The sequence below is a fragment of the Dromiciops gliroides genome, chromosome 3 (assembly GCF_019393635.1).
Source record: "Dromiciops gliroides isolate mDroGli1 chromosome 3, mDroGli1.pri, whole genome shotgun sequence".
NCBI classification, from domain to species: Eukaryota; Metazoa; Chordata; class Mammalia; order Microbiotheria; family Microbiotheriidae; genus Dromiciops; species Dromiciops gliroides.
The window spans coordinates 263,056,205-263,079,293 of NC_057863.1; the positions used below are offsets into that span (position 1 = coordinate 263,056,205).

A 23,089-nucleotide genomic window follows, 5' to 3' on the forward strand; every position below is an offset into this window, starting at 1 on the left:
GTACTCCTGACTCCAGGGCCGGTGCTCTATCCACTGCACCACCTAGCTGCCCCCTCCCCATTCCTTCTTAACCTTAGTGCTTCCCCTCTGAGACTAGCTCCAGTTTATCCTGTATAAATTGTGTTTATAAATAGTTGTTTGTATGTTTTTTCACCACCCTCTCCCCCATTAGACTGTAAGCTCCTTGAGAAAAAGGTAGGGGGTGTGTGTGTGTGTGTGTGTTTGCTTTTCTTTGTATCCCTAACACTCGGCACAATGTCTGGCACATAGTAAGTGCTTACTAAATACTAACTGCCTGATTCCAATAATATTCACATGTACATAGTGCTTTAGAGTGAAAGTTTTTACTATATTATACTCTTTACATATGGAGAAAGTGAGTCTTAGCAAAGACAAAAATAGCTAACAAATACTGCAGCTATAATTTAAATCCCCTTTCCTAAATCCAAGCCCTTTACCATGCTTACAGTTTATACAACACAGTTGAGAGGAAAAAAGAGATGCTTTTGCTCCTTCTCCCACAAAAAAACACTTCTACCTCCATGGTAGGAGAATATAGGATATGATTCCCATCATAAGTTACTGTTGATTAACTAGGTACAAGTCATTCCTTACCTGTCATAAATCTCTGAGCCCTCCTCTAAGCCAGGCAGTAGCCCAATAACAAATGCCTGAAGACTTGGCAGAAGCAACTTCTTCAGTGGAAGAAAGTATTTCTCATACAGACCAAGAAGGACAGGCCTCACTGACACGGCTCCATTTGTCAGAAGGGGAAACAAGCCACAACTGAGAGAAAGGAGAAAGGAAAGATCAATATTTCCTCCTAATCAGAATGTTAAACACACTTTCTTCAAAACAAAGTAGAATTTCACAAAGCAAACCTACCTGTAAAGGAACAAATCTTTGGCAAGCCATTTTGTCCCTATAATTTTAAATATGATTTCATAGGTCTCTAGGGCTTTCAAATGTACTCCACTAGGCAAAGCTGGATGCAAACACTGAGCTAATCTTTTGCTGATAATGAGACGTCTTGGCAACAGGGAATATGTCAGATTACTTTGAAGAGCCTGTGAAATAGGTAACACACAAAAAAAAGAGTTAGATGCAAATGTAAATCTGACATTCATCTAGAGTGCTAACATTAAGAAGGCACAATATAAGCAATTTTTTCACCCTTGAGTGTCACCATTAAGATTAAAATAATACTAATGTGCAGAACCGAGTATAAAAAAATAAGCAGGGGGCAGCTAGATGGCGCAGTGGATAGAGCACCGGCCCTGGATTCAGGAGTACCTAAGTTCAAATCCGGCCTCAGACCCTTGACACTTGCTAGCTGTGTGACTCTGGGCAAGTCACTTAACCCCAATTGCCTCACCAAAAAAAAAAAAAAAAAAAAAAAAAGCAGATAACTTTGTAGGGTACAACATACAAGGGGAGTACATTGAAGAAGAAAAATATATTATTTTTGAAAAATGTTAATATTTCAAATTCCAGAAACAATTTCTCTCTGTGACTATGAGTGTTTTGAAATTGAATTAAAAATATTCGTAGGAAGACAAGACGGCAGAGTAAAGCCTGGGACCTAGCTGAATTCTCCCAACATTCCCCTCAAATCAAATTTTGGAGTGGCAGAGTGAACAAAAGGTAAAGACATTTTTTCACTCTAACACAACTCAGGAGGTCTACAGGAAAGGTCTGTAACACCAGGGTGGGTACAGGCCGGAGCTCAGCAGGAGCACCAGCAGTGGACCTTGGAGGCAGCCATGATAGCAGCAGCGGGAGCAGATTGGGGAGCTCTCAGCCCAAAGATGGTAAGGGGGTCAGAAAGAAATTATAGGGGACCTTTGCTGGCACTTATTGGCAACTTTATTACCCATAAGCAGTTCTGAGTTGCAGTTCTAGGACATAGAGGAGAGCTTGTGATCTCTGGTCCCAGTTCCAGGGCTAAGAAGAGCACTAGTACTTGTGGCTGCAGGAGAGCAGTGACCACACCTCTCCCAGGATAAAATGACATTAGAAACACTGAAAACTTGCAGATCCCCAGAACAAGCTCTGAAAACAATAGCATGAAAAGTCCTGAAACTTAGTGCAGTGCCTCTGCATGCTGGGTGAGCAGAGTTCAACTTTAAAATAAAGTTCAAAATGAAGAAATAGGCTGAGAAGATGAGTAAGCAATAAAAAAAAGAATTTGACTATAGAAAGCTATTACAGTGGCAGGGAAGACCAAAACATAAACTCAGAAAAAGATAACAATGGGCAAATAGATACCCCAAAAAGGCCTCAAAGAAAAATGCTAACTGGACCCAAGGCCAGGAAGAATTCCTGGAAGAGTTGAAGAAAGAGTTGAGTGGTAGAAGGGAAAAATCGGGAAAAGAAATGAGAATGATGCAAGAAAATTATGAAGAGAAGTAACAATTTGGTAAAAAAAAAAAAATAAGCACACACAAAAACAGTGAAGAAAATAATACCCTAAAAAGCAAAAATTCACCTAATAATAAAAAAGGTACAAACATTCACTAAAGAAAAGAACTCCTTAAAAAGTAGAATATGCCAAAAGGGAAAAAAGAACAAAAATTCACTAAAGAAAATAACACTTCAAAAAGTAGAGTTGGCCAAATTGAAAAGGAGGTACAAAAGCTCACTGAAAAAAATAATCCCTTAAAAGTTAGAGAGGAGCAAGTAGAAGCTAATGACTCAATGATACATCAAGAAACAATAGAACAACATGAACAATGAACAATGAAACAATGAAAAAAATAGAAGAAAATGTGAAATTGGAAAAAAAAACAATTGACCTGCAAAATAAATCAAGGTGAGATAATTTAAGAATTATTAGTCTACCCTAAAACCATGATCAAAAAAAGAACCTGGACATCTTATTTCAAGAAATCATGAAGGAAAAGTGCCCTGATATCTTGGATCCAGAGCAGATAATAGAAATGGAAAGAACCTACAGATTACCTACTGAAAGAGATCCCCAAATGAAAACTCCCAAGAATATTATAACCAAATTCCAGAGTTACCAGGTCAAGAAAAAAATATGGCAAACAGCCAGAAAGAAATAATCAAATATCATGGAGCCACAGTCAGGATCACACAAGATTAGCAGCTTCTACATTGAAAGATTGACAGTCCTGGAATATAATAAGCCAGAGGGCAAAGGAGCTAGGATTACAACCAAGAATCACCTACCCAGCAAAACTGATTATAATCCTTCAAGAGGAAAATGGATAGTCAATGAAATAGAGGACTTTCAAGCATTAATTCCTGATGCTGAATATTCCAGAGCTGAATAGATAATATGACATTCAAACAGAAGACTCCAGAGAAGCATAAAAAAGTAAACATAAGAGAGTAATCATAAAGGACTCATTGGAGTTAAACTGTTTACATTCCTATATAAGATGATACTGGTAACTCCTAAGAATTTCATCAGTATTAAGGCAGTTAAAAGGAGTTTACATAGCTTGAGGGCATAGATGTGAGTCAATTATGGTGGAACGATCTTCCAAAAAATTAAGGTGTGAGAAAGACAGAAGCACTAGAAGAAGGGGGAAAGCAGAGGTAGAATGGGGAAAAATTTCTCACATAAAAGAAGTGTGGGGCAGCTGGGTGGCGCAGTGGATGGAGCACCGGCCCTGGAGTCAGGAGTACCTGAGTTCAGATCCGGCCTCAGACACTTAACATTTACTAGCTGTGTGACCCTGGGCAGGTCACTTAACCCCAATTGCCTCACTAAAAAAAAAAAAAAGTGTGTAAAGAAGAGCTTTTACAGTGGAGGGGTAAAGGACGGTATGGTGGGCAATAGTTGAACTTCACTGCAATCAGAATTGGTTCAAATGGGGAAGAATATATAGATATAGATATAAACACACAGTTGAGTATAGAAATCTATCTTACTCAATAGAAAGATAGGAAGAGAAGGGGATAAGAGATAAGGGGAAGGGAAACTATAAGGGAAGGGAATGGATTAGGGAAGTAGTGGTCAGAAGCAAGACAGACTTTTGAGGAGGGACAGATAAAAAGAAAGGGAAGGATATATAGAGGAAAAATGGGATGGAAAGAAATGCACAGTTAGTGATGATAACTGTGAATGTGAATGGGATGAGTTAACTCATAAAATGGAAGCAGATAGCAGATGGGTTGGAAACTAGAATCCAATAATATATTGTGTACAAGATATGTTGTGTACACTTGGGAAAGAAAGACACAAACACAGAGTCAAAATGAAGGGATAGAGAGTCTTTTTTGTGTTAGCTAAAGTGAAGAGGCAGAGGTGGCAATCATAATCTCAGATAAAGCAAAAGCAAAAATAAACTTAAGTGAAAGAGATAATCAGGGAAACTACATTTTGCTTAAAAGGTGCCATAGACAATGAAGTAATATTAAAAAAATCACAGCAAATTTCTCTGATAAATGCCTCATTTCTCAACTATATGTGGAACTTAGTCAAATTTATAAAAAATACAAATCATTCCCCAATTGAAAAATGGTCAAAGGATATGAACAGGCTGTTTTCAGGAGAAGAAATCAAAGCTATTTATATTCACATGAATATACCACTTGGTGGTACAGTGGAAAGAGTGCTGGACTTGGAATCAGAAAAATAAGATCTCAAATCCTTAAACACTCTTTAAGCTTCATGATGATGATAATGACGATTATACGGTAAAGGCTCAAAGCTTCCAATGGACACCTTCCTTCTTCATGCTTCTTCTGCACAGGTCATAAAGCTCATGTCCGCAATGTCCTCTTTCCTTCTCATTTCTGCTTCACATAATCAGTTGAGTACCACCTTCCACACAGCCTTTCCCGATTCCTCCCAACTGTTAGTGCCCTCCCTTCCCAGCTACCCCAGTTTAAGAAAATGTACTTTGAAAAGAATAATAATTTTCTTAAACTGTTAAATCCAATGGCACTGCTTCCATTTAAGAGATTTTTTTTGGGAGGGGGGGTGAGGCAATTGGGATTAAGTGACTTGCCCAGGGTCACACAGCTAGTAAGTGTCAAGTGTCTGAGGCTGGATTTGAATTCAGGTCCTCCTGAATCCAGGGCCAGTGCTCTATCCACTGCGCCACCTAGCTGCCCCAAGACATTTTCTTAAAAACATTTATCAGCTAACTTGCTTAGGACTCTGATGAGCTAGCTTGTTTGCTTCCTTCCTTCCTTGGAAACTACACTGAGGATAGTTCTGATATATGATTTCTTTATTATAAGGAACTCCTAGAGTGGAATTTCCTTCACCAGTGCTGATGATACAAGTCACTAACTCATCTGTGATGGTTTTCTATAGTCCTAAGGCATCTTCAAGGACTCCTAAGGCTTCCTTCAAGCTCAGTTTTTTTGTGCTATTGAGAAAGTCTTATCAGAAGGAGATCCGTGGGAAGAGAAAAAAAATGGAGATAAAACTTACCATACTGTCTTCACTTAACCTGGGAAGACTTAAATGAACTGATGCAAAGTGAAGTGAGCAGAATCAGGATAAGACCGCATACAATAATAGCAATATTGTAACAATAATTAACTGTGAAAGAATTAGCTACTCTGATCAAAATATAATGATCCATGACAATTCTGAAAGACTCATGATAAAAAAAATGCTATCCATCTCCAAAGAGAACTGATGAACTCTGAGTGTAGATTGAAGTATATTTTTCCACTTTTTTTTTGGCAAGATGGCTAATTTGGAAATTTTTTTTGCATGACTTGACATATATAATGGGTATTATGTTGCTTGCTTTTTCTCCTTTTTTTGGGTGATTTAAATTTACTCTCCTTTTTTTTTTTTTTTTTTTGGTGAATTGCTTGCTTTCTCAATGGGAGAGGGAAGGACTGAAGGGAAGGAAAGAATTTGGAACCCAAAATTGACCAAGATGATATCTATAGTTTTCTGACACAAATCAATAATGCATTTATTATCTCACTAGTCTCAAAAAACAACAAAATCTTCCTGTTACTTTATACAAGGCTTTTTAAAAAAAAGATGAAGTAGCGATATATGATTCCAAGGGTCTTTTGACTCATTTAAATGGTTTTCAGACTGGAAATTTGAGACTCAATGTTCTGGATGACACCACCAGAAGTCAGATGCCCTAAATGGTATCCTCAGTTAACCTTTATATCAGTGATTCTCAAATTTGTTTTAGTTGTGACCTCTTAAGTATTTTGTATTTAAACACTTTAAAAATAATTAAATTGGAGGAATGTTAAATTTTCTTTAGGTAACTGGAATTACAAAATTACAAATATAAGGAATAATGCCACTGCTAAGGCATTTCCCACAGGGAGATATTGATTTTTTTTAAAAGGCCCCTTTTACAGTAGAATATTTATAGCAGTACTTTTTGTGGTAGCAAAGAAGAAGAAACTAAGTAGTTGTTCATCGATTAGGGAATGACTAAACAAATTGTGGTACATGGATATAATGGATTATTAAAAACTATAAGAAACAACAAATATAATGACTACAGAGAAGTGTGGGAAGACTTGCATGGATTGTTGTAAAAGTGAAATAAGGAAAGCCAAGAACACAATTTTTACAATAATTACAACCGTATAAATGGAAAGAACCCCTAGCAATAATACTATTAATAGCTAACATTGATATGTAGCTTTTAAGATTTGCAAAGTGCTTTACAAATCTCATTTTTGTATCATTTCACATATCAAAAGAAGAATTATAAAAAGAAACCTTCCTCCCACTACTTAACAGTGACAAATGATCTACAGAAGAATGTACGTTGTCAGTTTTTTTAAAAATCATTTTGCTAATTTTTTTCTTTTCCTCTTTTTATTTTTATCTTTAAAATATTTATTATATGGGATGATTTTGGGGAAAGGGAGGGGGAAGGATATAAGGGGAAATATAAGTGATAAAAAACAAAATATATTTTCAAATTATTTTAAAATAAAGAAAACATAAGTAGTTTTTTTTTCTCTTTCTCTTTCTTTTTTTTTTTTTTTGGTGAGGCAATTGGGGTTAAGTGACTTGCCCAGGGTCACACAGCTAGTAAGTGTTAAGTGTCTGAGGCCAGATTTGAACTCAGGTATTCCTGACTCCAGGGCTGGTACTCTATCCACTGCGCCATCTAGCTGCCCCCATAAGTAGTTCTTGCAGACTGTACCTCAAGTTCCTCAAGCCCAAACTAACTCCTAGATGTATATATCCTATTCTAGTCTCTCTCCTGAGCTTCTTTCCCACACCACCAACTACTCTTTTATTGATATTTGTTCATTTCATAATTTTTTTTTTTTAGTGAGGCAATTGGGGTTAAGTGACTTGCCCAGGGTCACACAGCTAGTAAGTGTTAAGTGTCTGAGGCCAGATTTGAACTCAGGTACTCCTGATTCCAGGGCCGGTGCTCTATCCACTGCACCATCTAGCTGCCCCTTCATTTCATAATTTTAAAAAGCTAGGAATTTTAAGATGTGGCGAGAAATGCATTTTAGGGATGAAACAGCCTATGCAAAGAAATAGGAAATAGAATGGATGTCCAAAAAGGTATCTTAAACCCAATATAGATAAAATAAAACTCATTATCATTTTCCTTAATATCCACCTGTTTTCCCAACTTGCCTAATTCTATTGAAGAAATCTTTCTAGTCACTCAGCTTGGTAACCTCAGTCATCCTTGAGTCCTTTGCTCTCTGAACTCCATATTTAATTAATTGCCAAGTGTATATTCACAATAGCTCTCATGTCTGTTCTCTTTTCTCAGCTCATACCTATTCTAGTTTCAGGCTCGCATATCACCTTTTGCCAAAGCCTCCTAACTGATTTTTTTGCTTTCTAGTCTCTTCCTTTTCTAGTTCATCACAGCTGCCAAACTGATATTCCTAAAACACAGATCTATGTCCCTCTGACAAAATAAAGTGAAAACCAGTTAGAAAATGGAGTTGGTTTGGTATGGGAATCAATAGAACCAATTAGATTCTATATCATGAACACGGACTCTATCTTGTGCTGTATTTTCCTTCATCATGTTCTCATGTAGAAAAAAAAAAAAAGAGAAGAGAAGAAAATATGCTTCAATTTGCATTCTGAGTCCATCAGCTTTCTATCCAGAAGTGGGTAGCATGTTTTATCCCAAGTCCATTGGCACTGTGGTTTTAGTTAGCCAATAAATATTTATTAGGCACCTAATATGTGCCAGGCACTACGGTAAGCACTGGGGATACAGAAAGAGATATTTCCCACCAACAAGGAGCTTCCAATCTAATAGGGGAGACAATAAGCGAACAATGTACAAATAAGCTATACATAGGATAAATAAGAAATAATTAAGAGAAGGAAGGCATTAGAAATAAGATGGGTTGGAAAGGCTTCCTGTAAAAGATGGGATTTTAGCTGGGACTTAAAGGAAGGGCAGGAAGCCAGGAGGTGATGAGGAGGGAGAGTATTCCAAGCCATGGTAGCCAGCCAGAGAAAATGCCCAGAAGTGAGAGAGGGAGAGTGTTGTTTGTGGAACAGCAAGGAAGTTAGGGTCACTGTAACAAAGAGTACATGGTGCAGAATAAGGTATAAGAAAACTGGAAAGGTATAAGGGGGATAGGTAATGAAGGGTTCTGAACACCAAACAGAGGATTCTATATTTGATCCTGCAGGTGATAGGAAGCCACTAGAGTTTATTGAGTAAGGCTGGACCTGTGCTTTAGGAAAAGCACTTTCATGGCTGAATGGAGAATGCCTTGGAGTGGGGAGAGATTTCAGGCAAGCAAATATACCAGCAGAAATACAACACCCATTCCTATTAAAATCATTCGAAAGCGAAGCAATAAATTAAGCTTTTCTTAAAATAAGTAGTGTCTATCTAAAAGCTTGCTACCAAGAGCAAGCATTATCTCTAATGGGGATAAACTAGAAGCCTTCTCAATAAGATCACAGTTGAAGGATTTCTATTATCATAACTACTATTGAATATTGTACTAGAAATGCTACTTATAGTAATAAGATAGGAAAAAGAAACTGAAGGAATAAAAACAGAATGAGGAAACGATCACTTTTGAAGATAATAAATTGGCACACTTAGAGAACACTAGAGAATCTATTTTAAAAGTAATTGAAATAATTAACAACTTCAGCAAAGTTGCAGGATGTAAAATACACTCATATAAATCAACAGTATTTGTATATATTACCAATAAAACCCAGAAAGAGAAAATAGAGAAATTCCATTTAAAATAACTTCACACAGTATAAAATACTTGAGAATCTCCCTGCCAAGATATACATAAAAATTATATGAACACAATTACAAAACACTTGACACAAATAAAGCCACATCTAAATAATTGGAGAAATATTCATTGCTCCCAAGTAGGCTGAGACAATATAATAAATGATAATATTATTTAAATTAATTTACTTATTTAGTGCTGTACCAATCAAACTACCAAAAATTACTTTATGGAACTAGAAAAAATAATTTAAAATTTCATCCGGAGGAACAAACAGTTCAAGAATGATAAGGGGGGGTAGCTAGATGGCACAGTGGGTAAAGCACCTGCCCTGGATTCAGGAGGACCTGAGTTCAAATCCAACCTCAGACACTTGACACGTTTTAGCTGTGTGACCCTGAGCAAGTCACTTAACCCTCATTGCCCCACATAAAAAAAAGAAAGAAAGAAAGAAAGAAAGAAAAAATGATAAGGGAATTAATGACCAAGAAATGTAAAGGAGGGGTACCAAGTAGTACCAGATATAAAACTGTACTACAAAGTGGCAATCATCAAAACTATATGGTACTGGTTAAGAAATGGAGTGGTTGATCAATGAAATAGACTAGGTACACAATATACAGAAGCAAATGAGCACAGTAACCTAGTGTTTGATAATCCCAAAGGTCCCAGCTATTGGGTCAAGAACTCACTATTCAAAAAAAAACCAAAATAAAACCAAACTACTGGGAAAACTGGAAAGTAGTAGGCAGAAACTAGGTGTAGACAAACATCTCACACCATAAACCAAGATAATTTCAAAATGGGTACATAATTTAGAAATAAAACATTATATTATAAGCAAATTAGGAAAGCACGGAAAATTTTATCTGTCAGATCTATGAATAGGTGAAGAGTTCATGACCAAACAAGAGATAGAAAGGTTCACATGAAGCAAAATGGATAATTTTTAATAAATAAAATTTAAAAGTTTTTGCACAAACAGAACCAATGTAGTCGAAATTAGATAGAAAGCAGGAAGCTAGAGAGAAAATTTACATCAACTTTTTCTGATAAAGACCTCATTTCTCAAATAGATAGGGAACTGAATCAAATTTATAAAAATACAAGTCATTCCCCAAGTGATAAACGGTCAAAGGAAATGAACAGGCAGTTTTAGAAGAAGAAATCAACGCTATCTATAATCATATGAAAAATACTCTAAATCACTTTTGATTAGAGAAAGTAAAATTAAAACAACTCTCAGGTACCACCAGACGCCTATCAGATTAGCTAACATGACAGAAATGGAAAATGAGAAATGTTGGAGAAGATGTGGAAAAATTACTGGTAGAGTCGTGAACTGGTCCAACCATTTTGGAGAACAATTTGGAACTATGCCCAAAGGGCTATAAAACCGTACATACTGTTTGATCCAGAAATACCACTACTAAGTTTGTATCACAAAGACATCAAGGAAAAAGGAAAAGGATCTGTATGTATAAATATAATTAAGGCATTGGGGGGGGCAAAGAATTGGAAATTGAGGAAATATCCATCAACTGCGGAATGGCTGAACAAGTTGTAGTGTGTGATTGTAATAGAATACTTTTGTGTTATAAGAGATGATGAGCAGGATGGTCTCAGAAAAATCTGGGAAGACTCATATGAAATAATGCAAAATGAGGTGAGCAGAACCAGGAGAATATTGTACATAGTAAGCAATATTGCACAATGATCAACTATGAGTGAATTACCTCTTCTCAGCAATATAACAATCCAAGACAATTCCAAAGAACTTATGATGAAAAATACCATTCATTTCCAGAAAGAAAACTTATGGAGTCTGAGTGCAGATCAAAACTTTTTTTTCATTTTCTTAATTTTTCTTGCTTTTTTCTGCAACACCGCTTATATGAAATATGTTTTGCATTATTTCAAATATATGACTGATATCACATTTCTTGCCTTCTCCACTGGCAGGGGAGGGACAGGTAGGGAGAGAACTTTGAATTCAAAAAAATTTTTAAAAGAATGTTAAAAATAAGTAATGATTTTTTAAAAGAAATATGCTTGCATTGTAGATTGAAGGATGTGAAAAGATTTCAGGTTGTTACAGCAATCACTCTTTCACAATACTCCTTTTAATGTATAACACTGAAGCTCAATAACAATAATCATAACCATAAAAAAGATGACATTTGCTAAGTGTGTATACTGGTACATAAAATTAATATGAGTGATGCATAAATTGTTGCTATTTATGGCTATACTACTATTCTTTATGATAATATCACTGCTTTTTATAAGGTAATAGATACAGCCATGACAATCTGGTAATAGTGATTGTCAATAGCATCATACTGTTACCATACTACAAAATCTAAAATTGAGAAAGAAGGTAGGTAGTTGCAAATAATATGTTAGGCATTATAAAATTAAATCTTTCTTTAACAACCCACAGCTTCTAAGCTATCCACTCTCATAAAAACCCCTGGAAAACACATCAGAGATATATTTTAAGAATCAGTAGACTAGGGGAGGAGGGGAAGAAGGAAGTGGGGTCAAGATGGTGAAGGGAGAAGAAGCAATAAGTCTAGTTTTCCACTATCCCTTCTCTACAATGATTTAGAAAATGCACCAGACCAAATTTTTATCAGAAAAGTCAAGAAAAATCACAGTGAGTCATTTTTCCAGCCCAGGGCAGCTTAAAAAAGATTGACAAAGTAGTCTATAGTCACTAGGAACCAAGTCTGGCCAGGAGTGCCCAGGGACAGAGAGCACCACAGCACACAGGACAGAAAGAGGGCTGAGAGAAGGCACCAGTGCAGGAAGCACCAGGACAGAAAGAGATTCGAGGGATATCCAGGATAAGCACCAGATACAGGAACACATGCTATCTGGAAGCTCTGTTGTCCACTCCCAAGTTTCAGGTCATAGATCCAGGGTGGAAAGAATCAGTAGTGAGCATGGGCCCTAGCTATGTATTGAGCAAGGAACAAGTAACCTTAAGCAAACAGTAGCTATATGGCTCTGATCCCAGGAGGAGAATGGTGATTCATTTCTAGTCTTTAGCCCAGCAGACAAGCCTGCAGTGAAATAATCAAGGCACAAGTCTCAGACCAAAGGGGAACACCAGCAGTTCAGGAGCTCTGAAACTGCAGGATTTCCAAGTGGGCTAACAGTAACAGTCCAGCAGAAGTCTATAGAAACTCATAACCGGGGCAGCTAGGTGGTGCAGTGGATAGAGCACCGGCCCTGGAGTCAGGAGTACCTGAGTTCAAATCCGGCCTCAGACACTTAACACTTACTAGCTGTGTGACCCTGGGCAAGTCACTTAACCCCAATTGCCTCACTAAAAAAAAAAAAAAGTAAAGAAACTCATAACCAAGCACAAATCAAGGTACCCAAACCTGGGTCAGAAACATGGAGAGATCAGATCAAGAGGGCAGTGAACACACCTCTCTCTGGATCACACACTTTGGGAATGCTGAAAGCTTGCAGGCTACCAGACTAAACTCAAAACAGAAGAATGAAAAAGGACAAAAGTTGAGGCCAGACATCCTCCTCTAAAAGTGTGCAGAGTTTAGCTCTAATTTATAGTCCAAGGTAAAGCAGTAGGCTAGAAGAATGAGTAAACAAAAATGCCATCATAAAGAGCTACTATAGTAATAGGGAAGCTCAAGACACAAACATAGAAGAGAATGACTTGAAAATATCTACAAGCAAATACTCAAAGAAAAATGTAACTTGAACAAAAGTCCAAAAATAATTCCTAGAAGAGTTAAAGCAACAGTTAAAAAAAAGAGCTAAAAAGGATTTTAAAAATAAAGTGAGTGCAATAAAGAAAAAAATGGAAAAGAGCAAACTAGTGGAGAAACATGTGAAAAGAGAATTAACAGCTTCAAAAAGAAGAAAATATTTTCTTCTTACCAAAGTAAATAACTCCTTAAAAATTAGAGTGAGACAAATGGAAGTTAGCTAATGTCTCCAAAAGACATCAAGAAATACTAAAATAAAGTCAGAATTCTGAAAAAAAAATAGAAAAGGTGAAATATCATAGGAAAAACAACTGATCTGGAATATAGATCAAATAGAGATAATTTTAAAATCATTTGACTATTTGAAGACAATGAATAGAAAAAAAAGAAGAGGCAGCTAGGTGACACAGTGGATAAAGCACTGGCCCTGGATTCAGGAAGACCTGAGTTCAAATCCGACCTCAGACACTTGACACTCACTAGCTGTGTGACCTCAGGCAAGTCACTTAACCCCCACTGCCCCACAAAAAAAAAAAAAAGCCTAAACATCAAATTTCAAGAAATCATAAAAGAAAATTGCCCAGATATCTTAGAACCAGAGGGCAAGGTAGACACTGAAAGAATCCACTGGTCAACTCTGGAAAGAAACTGCAAAGTGAAAACTTCCAGGTATATTATAGACAAAACTCAGAGGTCCTAGGTCAAGGAAAAAAATATTGCAAGCAGCCAGAAAGAAGGAATTCAAGCTCAGAGGAGTCACAGTCAGGATCACAGAAAATTTTGCATCCACCACTATAAAGAAGCAGGGATCTTGGAATATAATATTTCAGAAGGTAAAGAATCTAGTTTTATAATCAACTATAACCTACCCAGAAAAAATGAGTGTAAACCTATGTAGGCAATAAATGGATTTTTAATGGAATAAAGACTTCCAAGCATTTCTGATAAAAAGACCAGAGCTGAGTAGAAAATTTGACATATGAACAAATGATTCAAGAGAAGCATAAAAAGGTATATGTGAACAAGCAATCACAAGGAACTAAACAAAGTTAAACTATTTTCATTCTCATATGGAGACACACATACACATACAAGTGTTATAATCAGAATGTTATAATCTGGGGCAGTTAGGTGGCGCAGTGTATAAAGCACTGGCCTTGGATTCAGGAGGACCTGAGTTCAAATCCAGCCTCAGACACCTGACACTAGCTGTATGACCCTGGGCAAGTCATTTAACCCTCACTGCCCTGCAAAAAAAAAAAAAAAAAAAGAATGTTATAATCCCCAAAGGTCTTGGAGGAGGTCAAATAGCCTGGGTGTGATTCTATCATGTTTAGATGATCTCAAAAGAAGAATGAAATGAGTGGGGAAGAATAATACACAGGAAAAGAAGAGGAAGAGGAAGACTGGGGGAAATTATGTCGAATTATTGGGGTGTGCAAGGAGGAATTTATACAATGAAAGGAACAGTGGGAGGGGGTGTGTGTGTGTGTGTATGTATGTATGTGTGTAGAAGGAGGTGGTACAGGTGACATTTGAGAAGCATACTCTCATCTTAATGGCTTAAAGGAGAGAAGAATACCCAAACACACAGTTAGAGAAATACATCTTATCCAGCAAGGAAATAGAAGGGAAAGAGGGAAAATGAGAGGAAGGGTAGATGAAGGAGATAGTACTCAGAAGTGAAACATTTAATTAACATTTCTTTGCTAATGATTCTCAAATCTACCCATCTTGCCCTAAATATTCTGCTGACCTTACTGTTTCAAAGGCTTTCTAGGCATCTCAGACTGGCTGTTCAGCAAACATCTTAAACTCAACATGCTCAAAAATGAAATCATTTTTCCCTCTAAAACCTTCCTTTACTACCTCCCACCTTTTCTTTAACTGTAGAGGACACCATCCTCCTAGTCCCTCAGGCTTACACCCTAGGCGTCAGCCTCAAATCCTTACCATTGTCTTATTCCCTCTCCCCTTATCTCCAATCTGTTTCCAAGGCCTGTCAATTTCACTTTTGGAACATCTCTCAAACATCACCCCCTTCACTACTCCATCACTGCCACCACACTGGTGTGGGTGGGTCAGTAGCTACTGCAATAGACTCTTGGTGACTTGCCTGCCTAAAGTCTCCCAAAGTCATGCACCATTTAGCACCAATGTGCTTTTCCTAAAGTACAGGTCCAAACCGACTCAATAAACTCCAGGTGCCTTCCTATGACCTCCACGATCAAATACAAAAATCCTCTGGCATTCAAAGCTCTTCATAATCAAGTCCCCTCCCACTTTCCAGTCTTCCTACTCACTGCCAAATACCCAGTGACTTGAACCTCCTTTGTGTTCCCTCCATCTTTTGGCTTCAGGCATTTTCTCTGGTTGTCCCTGATGCCTGGAATGTTCTCCCTTTACCTACTGGTTTCCCTAGCTTTCTTTGAGTCCCAAGTAAAATCTCATCTGTAGGAAGCCTTTCCCAACCCATCTTAATCCTAGTGTCTTCCCTCTCAATTATTTCCTATGTATCCAGCATATAGCTTATTTATACAGGTTATTTACTTGACTCCCCTGTTAGAATGCAGGGTTCTTGAGGGCAGGTACTGGTTTTTGCCTTTTTTTGTATTCCTATCCTTAAGCACAGTGTAGGTACACTGTAGGCCTTTAAAAATGTTTATTAATTGACCATGTAAACAGACTCCTAAAAGAAGACAGGGAAAAAAATAGGAAAAAAGTGTAAGAGAATAGAATGGCAGGAAGTTCATAAGGAGGCACAGACATGCAGAGCAGTTTTAAAGTAAGGTATGGGATGTATTATTCCTTTTTATTTTTTTAACAAAGCAATTTTATTTTGATTTATATTGAATTCTTTTTCTGTATTCTACTATATGGAAATACTCTTTTTGGGGTGGGGGGTGAGGCAATTGGGGTTAAGTGACTTGTCCAGGGTCACACAGTTAGTACATGTCAAGTGTCTGAGGCTGTATTTGAACTCAGGTCCTCCTGAATCCAGGGCCAGTGCTCTATCCACCGCACCACCTAGCTGCCCCCAAAATACTCTCTTTTTTGACATTTGAATTCAGAATGTAATATATTTCCCCCAAAAAATGTAAAGTCCACTGAATGGGAAGTTTTTTCCTACTCAAAGGTTTTAACACCCTTCCTTCTATCACAGGCCTGAGGCACATCAAGACCAACAAGAAGCCTCTGGTTGCACAAGATATCCAGCAAAAGGTCAAAGTAAATGACAAAAGTAGCTAAGCAAAAAGTAGTTGATAGGCTCAGACTGGCGCCATAGGCCTATCCCAAAGCATAATCCTTAGAGTGGCCTCAAAGCAACCTCTGTCAGTCAGTCAACAAAACATTTGTTAAGCACTCACTACATGTACAGATGCACAGCACCTTCCCACCCCCAAGTAAAAATAGGCACTATCAAGTGAGACACACAGGTTAATATTATAAACATACTGGATAACCAATATCTGTTGGAAGTTGGACTTATATCCAGGTATTCCTGATTCTGAGACTGGCTCTCTATCAACACTACACCATGTTACCTTGAAACAATATTAATATTAAATATATCCTCTATATAGGCACCAAGTGGTATAATATCTAAAATAACTGAAATGCAATAATGATTGCATATTTTTTTTTAAAGGGCAATGAGGGTTAAGTGACTTGACTAGGGTCACACAGTTAGTCAGTGATCAAGTGTCTGAGGCCAGATTTGAACTCAGGTCCTCCTGGATTCAGGGCCAATGGTTTGGCCACTGAACCACCTTGCTGCCCCTGAATACACATTTTGGGGGGGGGCGGGGCAATGGGGGTTAAGTGACTTGCCCAGGCTCACATAGCTAGTAAGTGTCAAGTGTCTGAGGCCAGATTTGAACTCAGATACTCCTGAATCCAGGGCCAGTGCTTAATCCACCACCACTACGCCACCTAGCCACCCCCAATACACATTTTTTAAAGGGAATTATTGAGCATGTTTTAAAAGCTAGAAGACCAACAAATTAATCAACCCCAAACGAGCACAAAATAAATTTTGAAAAAAATTAAAATGGCAGACCAACAAAGTAGAAAACAAAAATACTGAACTTATAAACAAAAGCTGCAGGGGTAGCTAGGTGGTGCAGTGGATAAAGCACCGACCCTGGATTCAGGAGGACCTGAGTTCAAATACGGCCTCAGACCCTTGACACTTACTAGCTGTGTGACCCTGGGCAAGTCACTAAACCCTCATTGCCCCGCCTCCCCCCAAAAGCTGTGGTTTTTAAGACTAAAAACCAATAAAATATTGGCTAACTTAATTTATTTTTTAAAGAGAACAAGAGAAATTCAAATTATTTAGCTCAAAAAGAAGGAATAAAAATTCACTATGAATAGAGATGAAATGATATTAAACCGTTTCACCCAATTATATGCCCCAAACCTGAAAACAATGAAACAGACAAAATATAAAACATTCAACTCCTATCACTCAACATCTACAAGACAGGGAAAGTAAAACTGCATGGCATTAAAATAAATACATTTTAATACAATAATATTTTTAAGTGCTCTTCATAAGGGTCTCTAATTTATTTGCTATTCTGCTGACTTTCTTGACTTTCAGGAGTCCCTTAAAGAATCCACAAGAGAACAAACATCGAAAGGGTTATCCGATGGCTTATTAAGGTTCAACTCTCTCCCACAAAGGTCTTTTGGAAGATAAAATGTACAGTCTGTCATCAGGCCCAAACTAAAAGCTTTTCCAGAATCTGCTTCACTTGCAAAACCTTTGAAGACCTTGTCCTACTTCAAGTGCCAAGGAGGAAGTGGACTAAAAACAATTAGTCAAAAGAATGTGTTATTTCAAGTTAAAAAGAATTAAAAGGGGCGGCTAGGTGGCTCAGTGGATAGAGCACTGGCCCTGGAGTCAGGAGTACCTGAGTTCAAATCCGACCTCAGACACTTATCACTTACTAGCTGTGTGACCTTGGGCAAGTCACTTAACCCCAACTGCCTCACTAAAAAAAATAAAATAAAAAAAAAAATAAAAAGAATTAAAAAAAACAACTTGCACTTTCTGCTCAGCATTACAGTTTATACTACATAAGAGTGTGACTCTACATATGATAAAAAGAAACTTAGTTGTGGTCACTTTGAAAAGATTTGTATTATTCCCCTCCCCCCAACTTAAACTAATTAAATACACTTCTCAAATACCTTATTGAGTCTACCAAGTGAAGAGATTAAATCTGCCCATTCACTTGATGATTCAAAACTTCTTAAAGCTTTTTCAATCGCTGAAGAATAATTTCTGTATCTGTAATCGCCCACCAGCTCTTGCTCTTCTGGATCCATTTTACATTCTCACAGTAGGAAAGGAACCTGAAGCCAAAAGAAAAGAACAAAATAAAAACAAATATGTACATATTCTATATCTGATGGAACAAATAAACTCTATAAAACATCACCCTTTCTATAAAGCATATCAGCATATAAGATTATAAACACCATTTTGCAGAAAATTTTGCTTATACTTAAATTATTTTATTAACAAAATGATTTATTTTGGGAATTTGGCAATCTTACCAATGGGGCATTATGGCAAATTAGCAATACGAAAGGAGCATTTTTCTCTTGTCCCTTCAAAGCAAAAACAAGGCCAGATTATAAATGAGGTCTTCTTGCTGTTGACCTTATATTTAGCAATAATTCTTTAAGATTTCGCTAATAAGTTGCAGAGCTGAAGAGGTGGAGTCACAGATCCTAGACATTGATATAACTGGAGATTGAAAGCAATATTTAAAGCTCAATCCATTTTCTGAGAAAGGAACTTTGAACAATATTTAGTATTAAAAGCATAAATGCTATTTTAAAAAATGGAATCTAAAGGTGAAAGGAAGGCTTAATTACATAATATTCATTAAATCAACAGTTACTTGAATATGCTAATAACGTCTCTAATCTACAAATTTGTCACTTTTTAGCAATATCTAGAATCTGGGTATCTTCTCATGCTATTCTTTCCTTGTTCTTTGTCTTTGAAAATTACTTCCCATACATCTTTTCTCTGTTGAGTTTCTATAATCTTTTTTAGAGCCTACAGAATTACAGGAGTAGTTTGCAAAGAAAGCCATAGCTCTAGTAGGCCCAATTTTAATGCCACCAATAAATGAAATATTATTTTTCTCCCAAAATTGTCCATAGGTAATTTTTATAACATATTTATATTGCACTGATATTATTCTTTAACAATATCCCTTTTCTGGGGCAGCTAGGTGGTGCAGTGGATAGAGCACCGGCCCTGGATTCAGGAGGACCTGAGTTGAAATCTGGCCTCAGGCACCTAACACTTACTAGCTGTGTGACCCTGGGCAAGTCACTTAACCCCAATTGCCTCACCAAAACCAAAAACAAACAACAACAAAAAAATTGTTAACAATATCCCTTTTCTGCACTTTGTAAGGGCCTGTATATTCATTGTAGCCTAGGTTTTTAATCCTTGATTTAAAGGAAAGGTATTTTTACATATCAAATTATTCCTCAAAAAAATCTTCTAGGCCTTAAAAAAATATTATATTTAGTTCCTTTGATCCCTCTATGCAATCCTATATATTTTTCTTAAGTCTTTAAGGATATATCTAACTGTTCCAACTGCTTAAAAACTTAAGGATATATCTAACTGTTCTAACTGCTTAAAAAAAAAACACACAAAAAATTCACTTAACTTACACCAATCATTTCTAACAGATAAAATATTATGTGAGGCAATGTGCTATATTTCCTAGATACATCCCAGAGTAACTAAAAAACAACAATGATGGATAATTAATATACTCAACAATACGGTTTGATGGAAGTGGCTTGTAAATGCTAAGCAACCGCTGATGGAGAAGATCAGGCAGATGCAACAGGTCATCCAGTAGGTTGTAGCAAAATATTTACATTTTGCTTTACAGTTGACATTAAAAGGATCTAATAGGAGCCATCTAGAGATGTAAGAATTAGTAAAATGGCCTTGTGAAGCCATAATAGATTACAGAGCTCTGATCTGTGTGGTAACAGACTTCAATTAGAGAAACTGAGAAGAGAACAAAGTCAGCAGAAATAAGTTGGCATGGTGAGGAGAAAAGCATGCTTGTAGAAAATGTAGCCAATAGCCCTTGAGAAAGCAGTGGTTTTGAAGCAACTGAATCAGCTATATAGCTGTAATTTTTAAAAAGTACTATTTGGCATGACAGGTCAAACCAGGAAAGGCTGGGAGGGGCGGAGAGGAGCACAGGATGCCAGTGGTATTTTCAGAAACTTCAGCCTATTATATTTGACTATTGTATTGATAACTGGGAGATAATAAATGCTAAAAGAAATAGTTAAGCCCATAAATTATATTAACAGCTTTACAAAATGACTTTTTGATTGAGATGAGAAGTTTAGTGGATGAGAGCAAGCAAAGTCAATAACTGTTATCAAGTATGTAAAGAATATTTTAATCAGTTACACCTACCCCATAACTGAAAAAAAAATCCCCCAAAGTTCCTGCCATTAACAGTTCTTTTTAATATAAATATATTTCTGGTTATATTATTTTCAAGTTAATCGGTTGATTGTTCTACCAATAAATAACATACTCTAGTTGTTTCACTTCATCCAAGCGGTCCTATAACCTTCTTTATGTGGTAAAAACGACATATTGCCCCATATCTATGTACTAATACAAAACTGTCATCTATTAGTCATTCACATAGAAATTTGGAAATATTGCATCAAATCAACTAGCATTTCTTTGCTAATAATTAGCAAAGAAAACCTTTGCAAATACATTTACTTACAGTCCTGATTCTGACATCAAAACTCAAATTACTGCATGACTAACAGTGTCTTCAGGACAAATATAGTTGGTGTTTAAAAACTGTTGATCGATTGACTAAATAAATATGTAAGGGTGTGGGTATTCTGAACTTGGGGCCTTTAAAATGCCAATAAAACGAGCTGAAAGTATATTTTTTTAAACAGGCAACCACAACGAAATTGTTTGCGGTGGAGTTAAAAAATTATTATCTTAGATAAGATATTACAAAAGTTTTTTGTTTTTTTTTCCCCCAAAGTAGAGGTTTATTTTTCCCAACAGTGTAACACTAAGCAGCTTGGTGACGCAATGGATGGGTCCTCAGACCCTGTTTGCCTCAGCTTCCTCTTTTGTAAAATGAGCTGGAGAAGGAAATGGCAAACCACTCCAGTATCTTTGCCAAGAAAACCTCAAATGGGGCCACGAAGAGCCAGACACAATTGAAAATGATTGAACAACAAAATATATAACACCTCCACAGTCCCTTTGCTTAAAAGATTGTTTGTGTTGGATGGAGACATAAAAACTGAGAAAATTAAAGTCAAGGAGCATAGTTTAGGGACAGAACCTTAGAAAGCTCACTGTTCTGGGGTAGCCCTCTCGAAATACCTAGGTCTTCCCTGAGCAAACTGTTTATTTTTCAAAGGATTGCTTTCAGGAATGAACACACACACACACAGCCACTCAATCTACTCTTCTACTTGCCAAGTGGGCAGGCAACACTTATTTTAAGAGTCTACTATGTATGTGACAGGCACTAAAAGCTCATCTTTAACATTCCTGGAGAGTAACAGTGCCACCTGGAATAAAAGGATGGTGGACGATTTGCCTTATTAGGCCCAGAAATTAGCAACAGCTGATCTTCCTATCAGTTACGAAGAGGGAATTTTTTTCAAACTACTCCTTTTCTTCCGCTATTTAGATAAAGTGGAAATCCGGAAGGGATTCTTCCCTATTTTTGCTTCCTCCGGCAAAGGGACCCTTGGTTTGACAAGAATCACAGAAAGATCACTACCTCAGGCACCTCGACCACGGCGGGGAAGGACTACGAACCGCATCTAGAGCCCCTCCGTGGGAGAAGGGTGGGTCCCCAAGCAGGTGCCCCACCCTCATCCCAGAGGCTAGGTCGGGTAGTTTGTAGCTAGGCGGCGGTACTAAGCCAGCTGCTGCACTGCAGCAAACAATAGGGAGGCTGCCTACCTAAGCCGCGGTCCCGGCAAGAGGATGAGGGCCTGGAGGGTGGTGAACAACCTTCACAACACGCAACTTCTCCGGTGGTTGCTACAAAAATGTATGCCAACAGCAATCTAGGGGAAAGGAAACCGCCCCGTCTCACATCCAATTTCTTCGCTCTCCAAGACTCCACCACTGTGCTCACATAGATCCCAGCGATCCAATGGGGAGAGTCCTTGGAACGCAGGGGCGGGCACGTACCAAGGAGGGGAGGAGGCTGTCGCCTATGCTGCTAATGTAGGATTGACCAATTACTGCCTACCGGTCTTCTCTTCCTTCCAGGTGAGACTGCAGCTGTGGGCGGTATTTACTGCGTGTACCCCGAGCGAGAGACAAAGGAGGTGGCTAATGCTGTTTCCTCCCGTAGGAGCCGAGAAAGTGGAATGTCTGTGAGAAGAAAAGAGAATAAGCTTTCTTAATCTTTTAGTGAACTGCTATCATTTGCAATCCCAGGGGTGAAGGGTAAAAGCAAGAGCTACACACAAAGGAAGTAACCGGAAGAGCCAGTTTCATACCCCAAAGGCAAGCCTGCTTGTCATCTGCTCCTCCTCCTTCAGGATGAGCTTAAAAGTCCTATAGCCTTAGAGCTGTAGCAATAGGGGGAGGGTGGAAGGGAAAGGAAAAAGATACTTAAGTGTGGAATTGTTACTAATAATAAGATAAAGTCACGTTTTGGTAATCAAAGTTTTAGGCAAAGTTCAGTGTTATTCGCAAAATTATTAGATACAACACTATGGGTTTGCGGTCCTAACACTTTGTAGCACCTGGATGATTCACATTAAACAACACAATAGACATAATTATCTTAAAGCAAAGGAATTTCCTAAGGTGACAGTAAAAACAAACAAAACCCCCTGCTACAGTATGTATTTGTGGGAGATTGCAGCCTAGGAAGAGCGCACTTAAAGTTAGGGTACAACATTGGTAGTGGAGGCACATTTGTAAGATGCATATGTGACAAATATAATTCACAACTCCTGGTACTTCAGGGTCTGGAAGACCTTTCTTTTGTAAAGAACTCACACATCTAATGGGTCCAGCATCTCTCTTGATTGTTTTGCCTAACTAGGTTTGCAGGATCTGCTCCTCTCCATACCTCTACTTGCCAGGTCTT

The 23,089-nt window shown here is 37.6% G+C and overlaps 1 protein-coding gene across 1 annotated transcript in view; it reads right to left on the reverse strand.

The window, feature by feature from the left end:
* Nucleotides 1–22,227, reverse strand: part of DOP1B (DOP1 leucine zipper like protein B) — a 138,167-nt gene extending 115,940 nt beyond the window's left edge. Inside the window, 4 exon segments of the mRNA XM_043996750.1 lie at nt 616–786; nt 886–1,067; nt 18,117–18,281; nt 21,943–22,227. Of these exon segments, the coding sequence (XP_043852685.1) occupies nt 616–786; nt 886–1,067; nt 18,117–18,254 (491 nt within the window). The 5' untranslated portion in view covers nt 18,255–18,281; nt 21,943–22,227.
* Between the last annotated feature and the right edge of the window lie 862 nt (nt 22,228–23,089).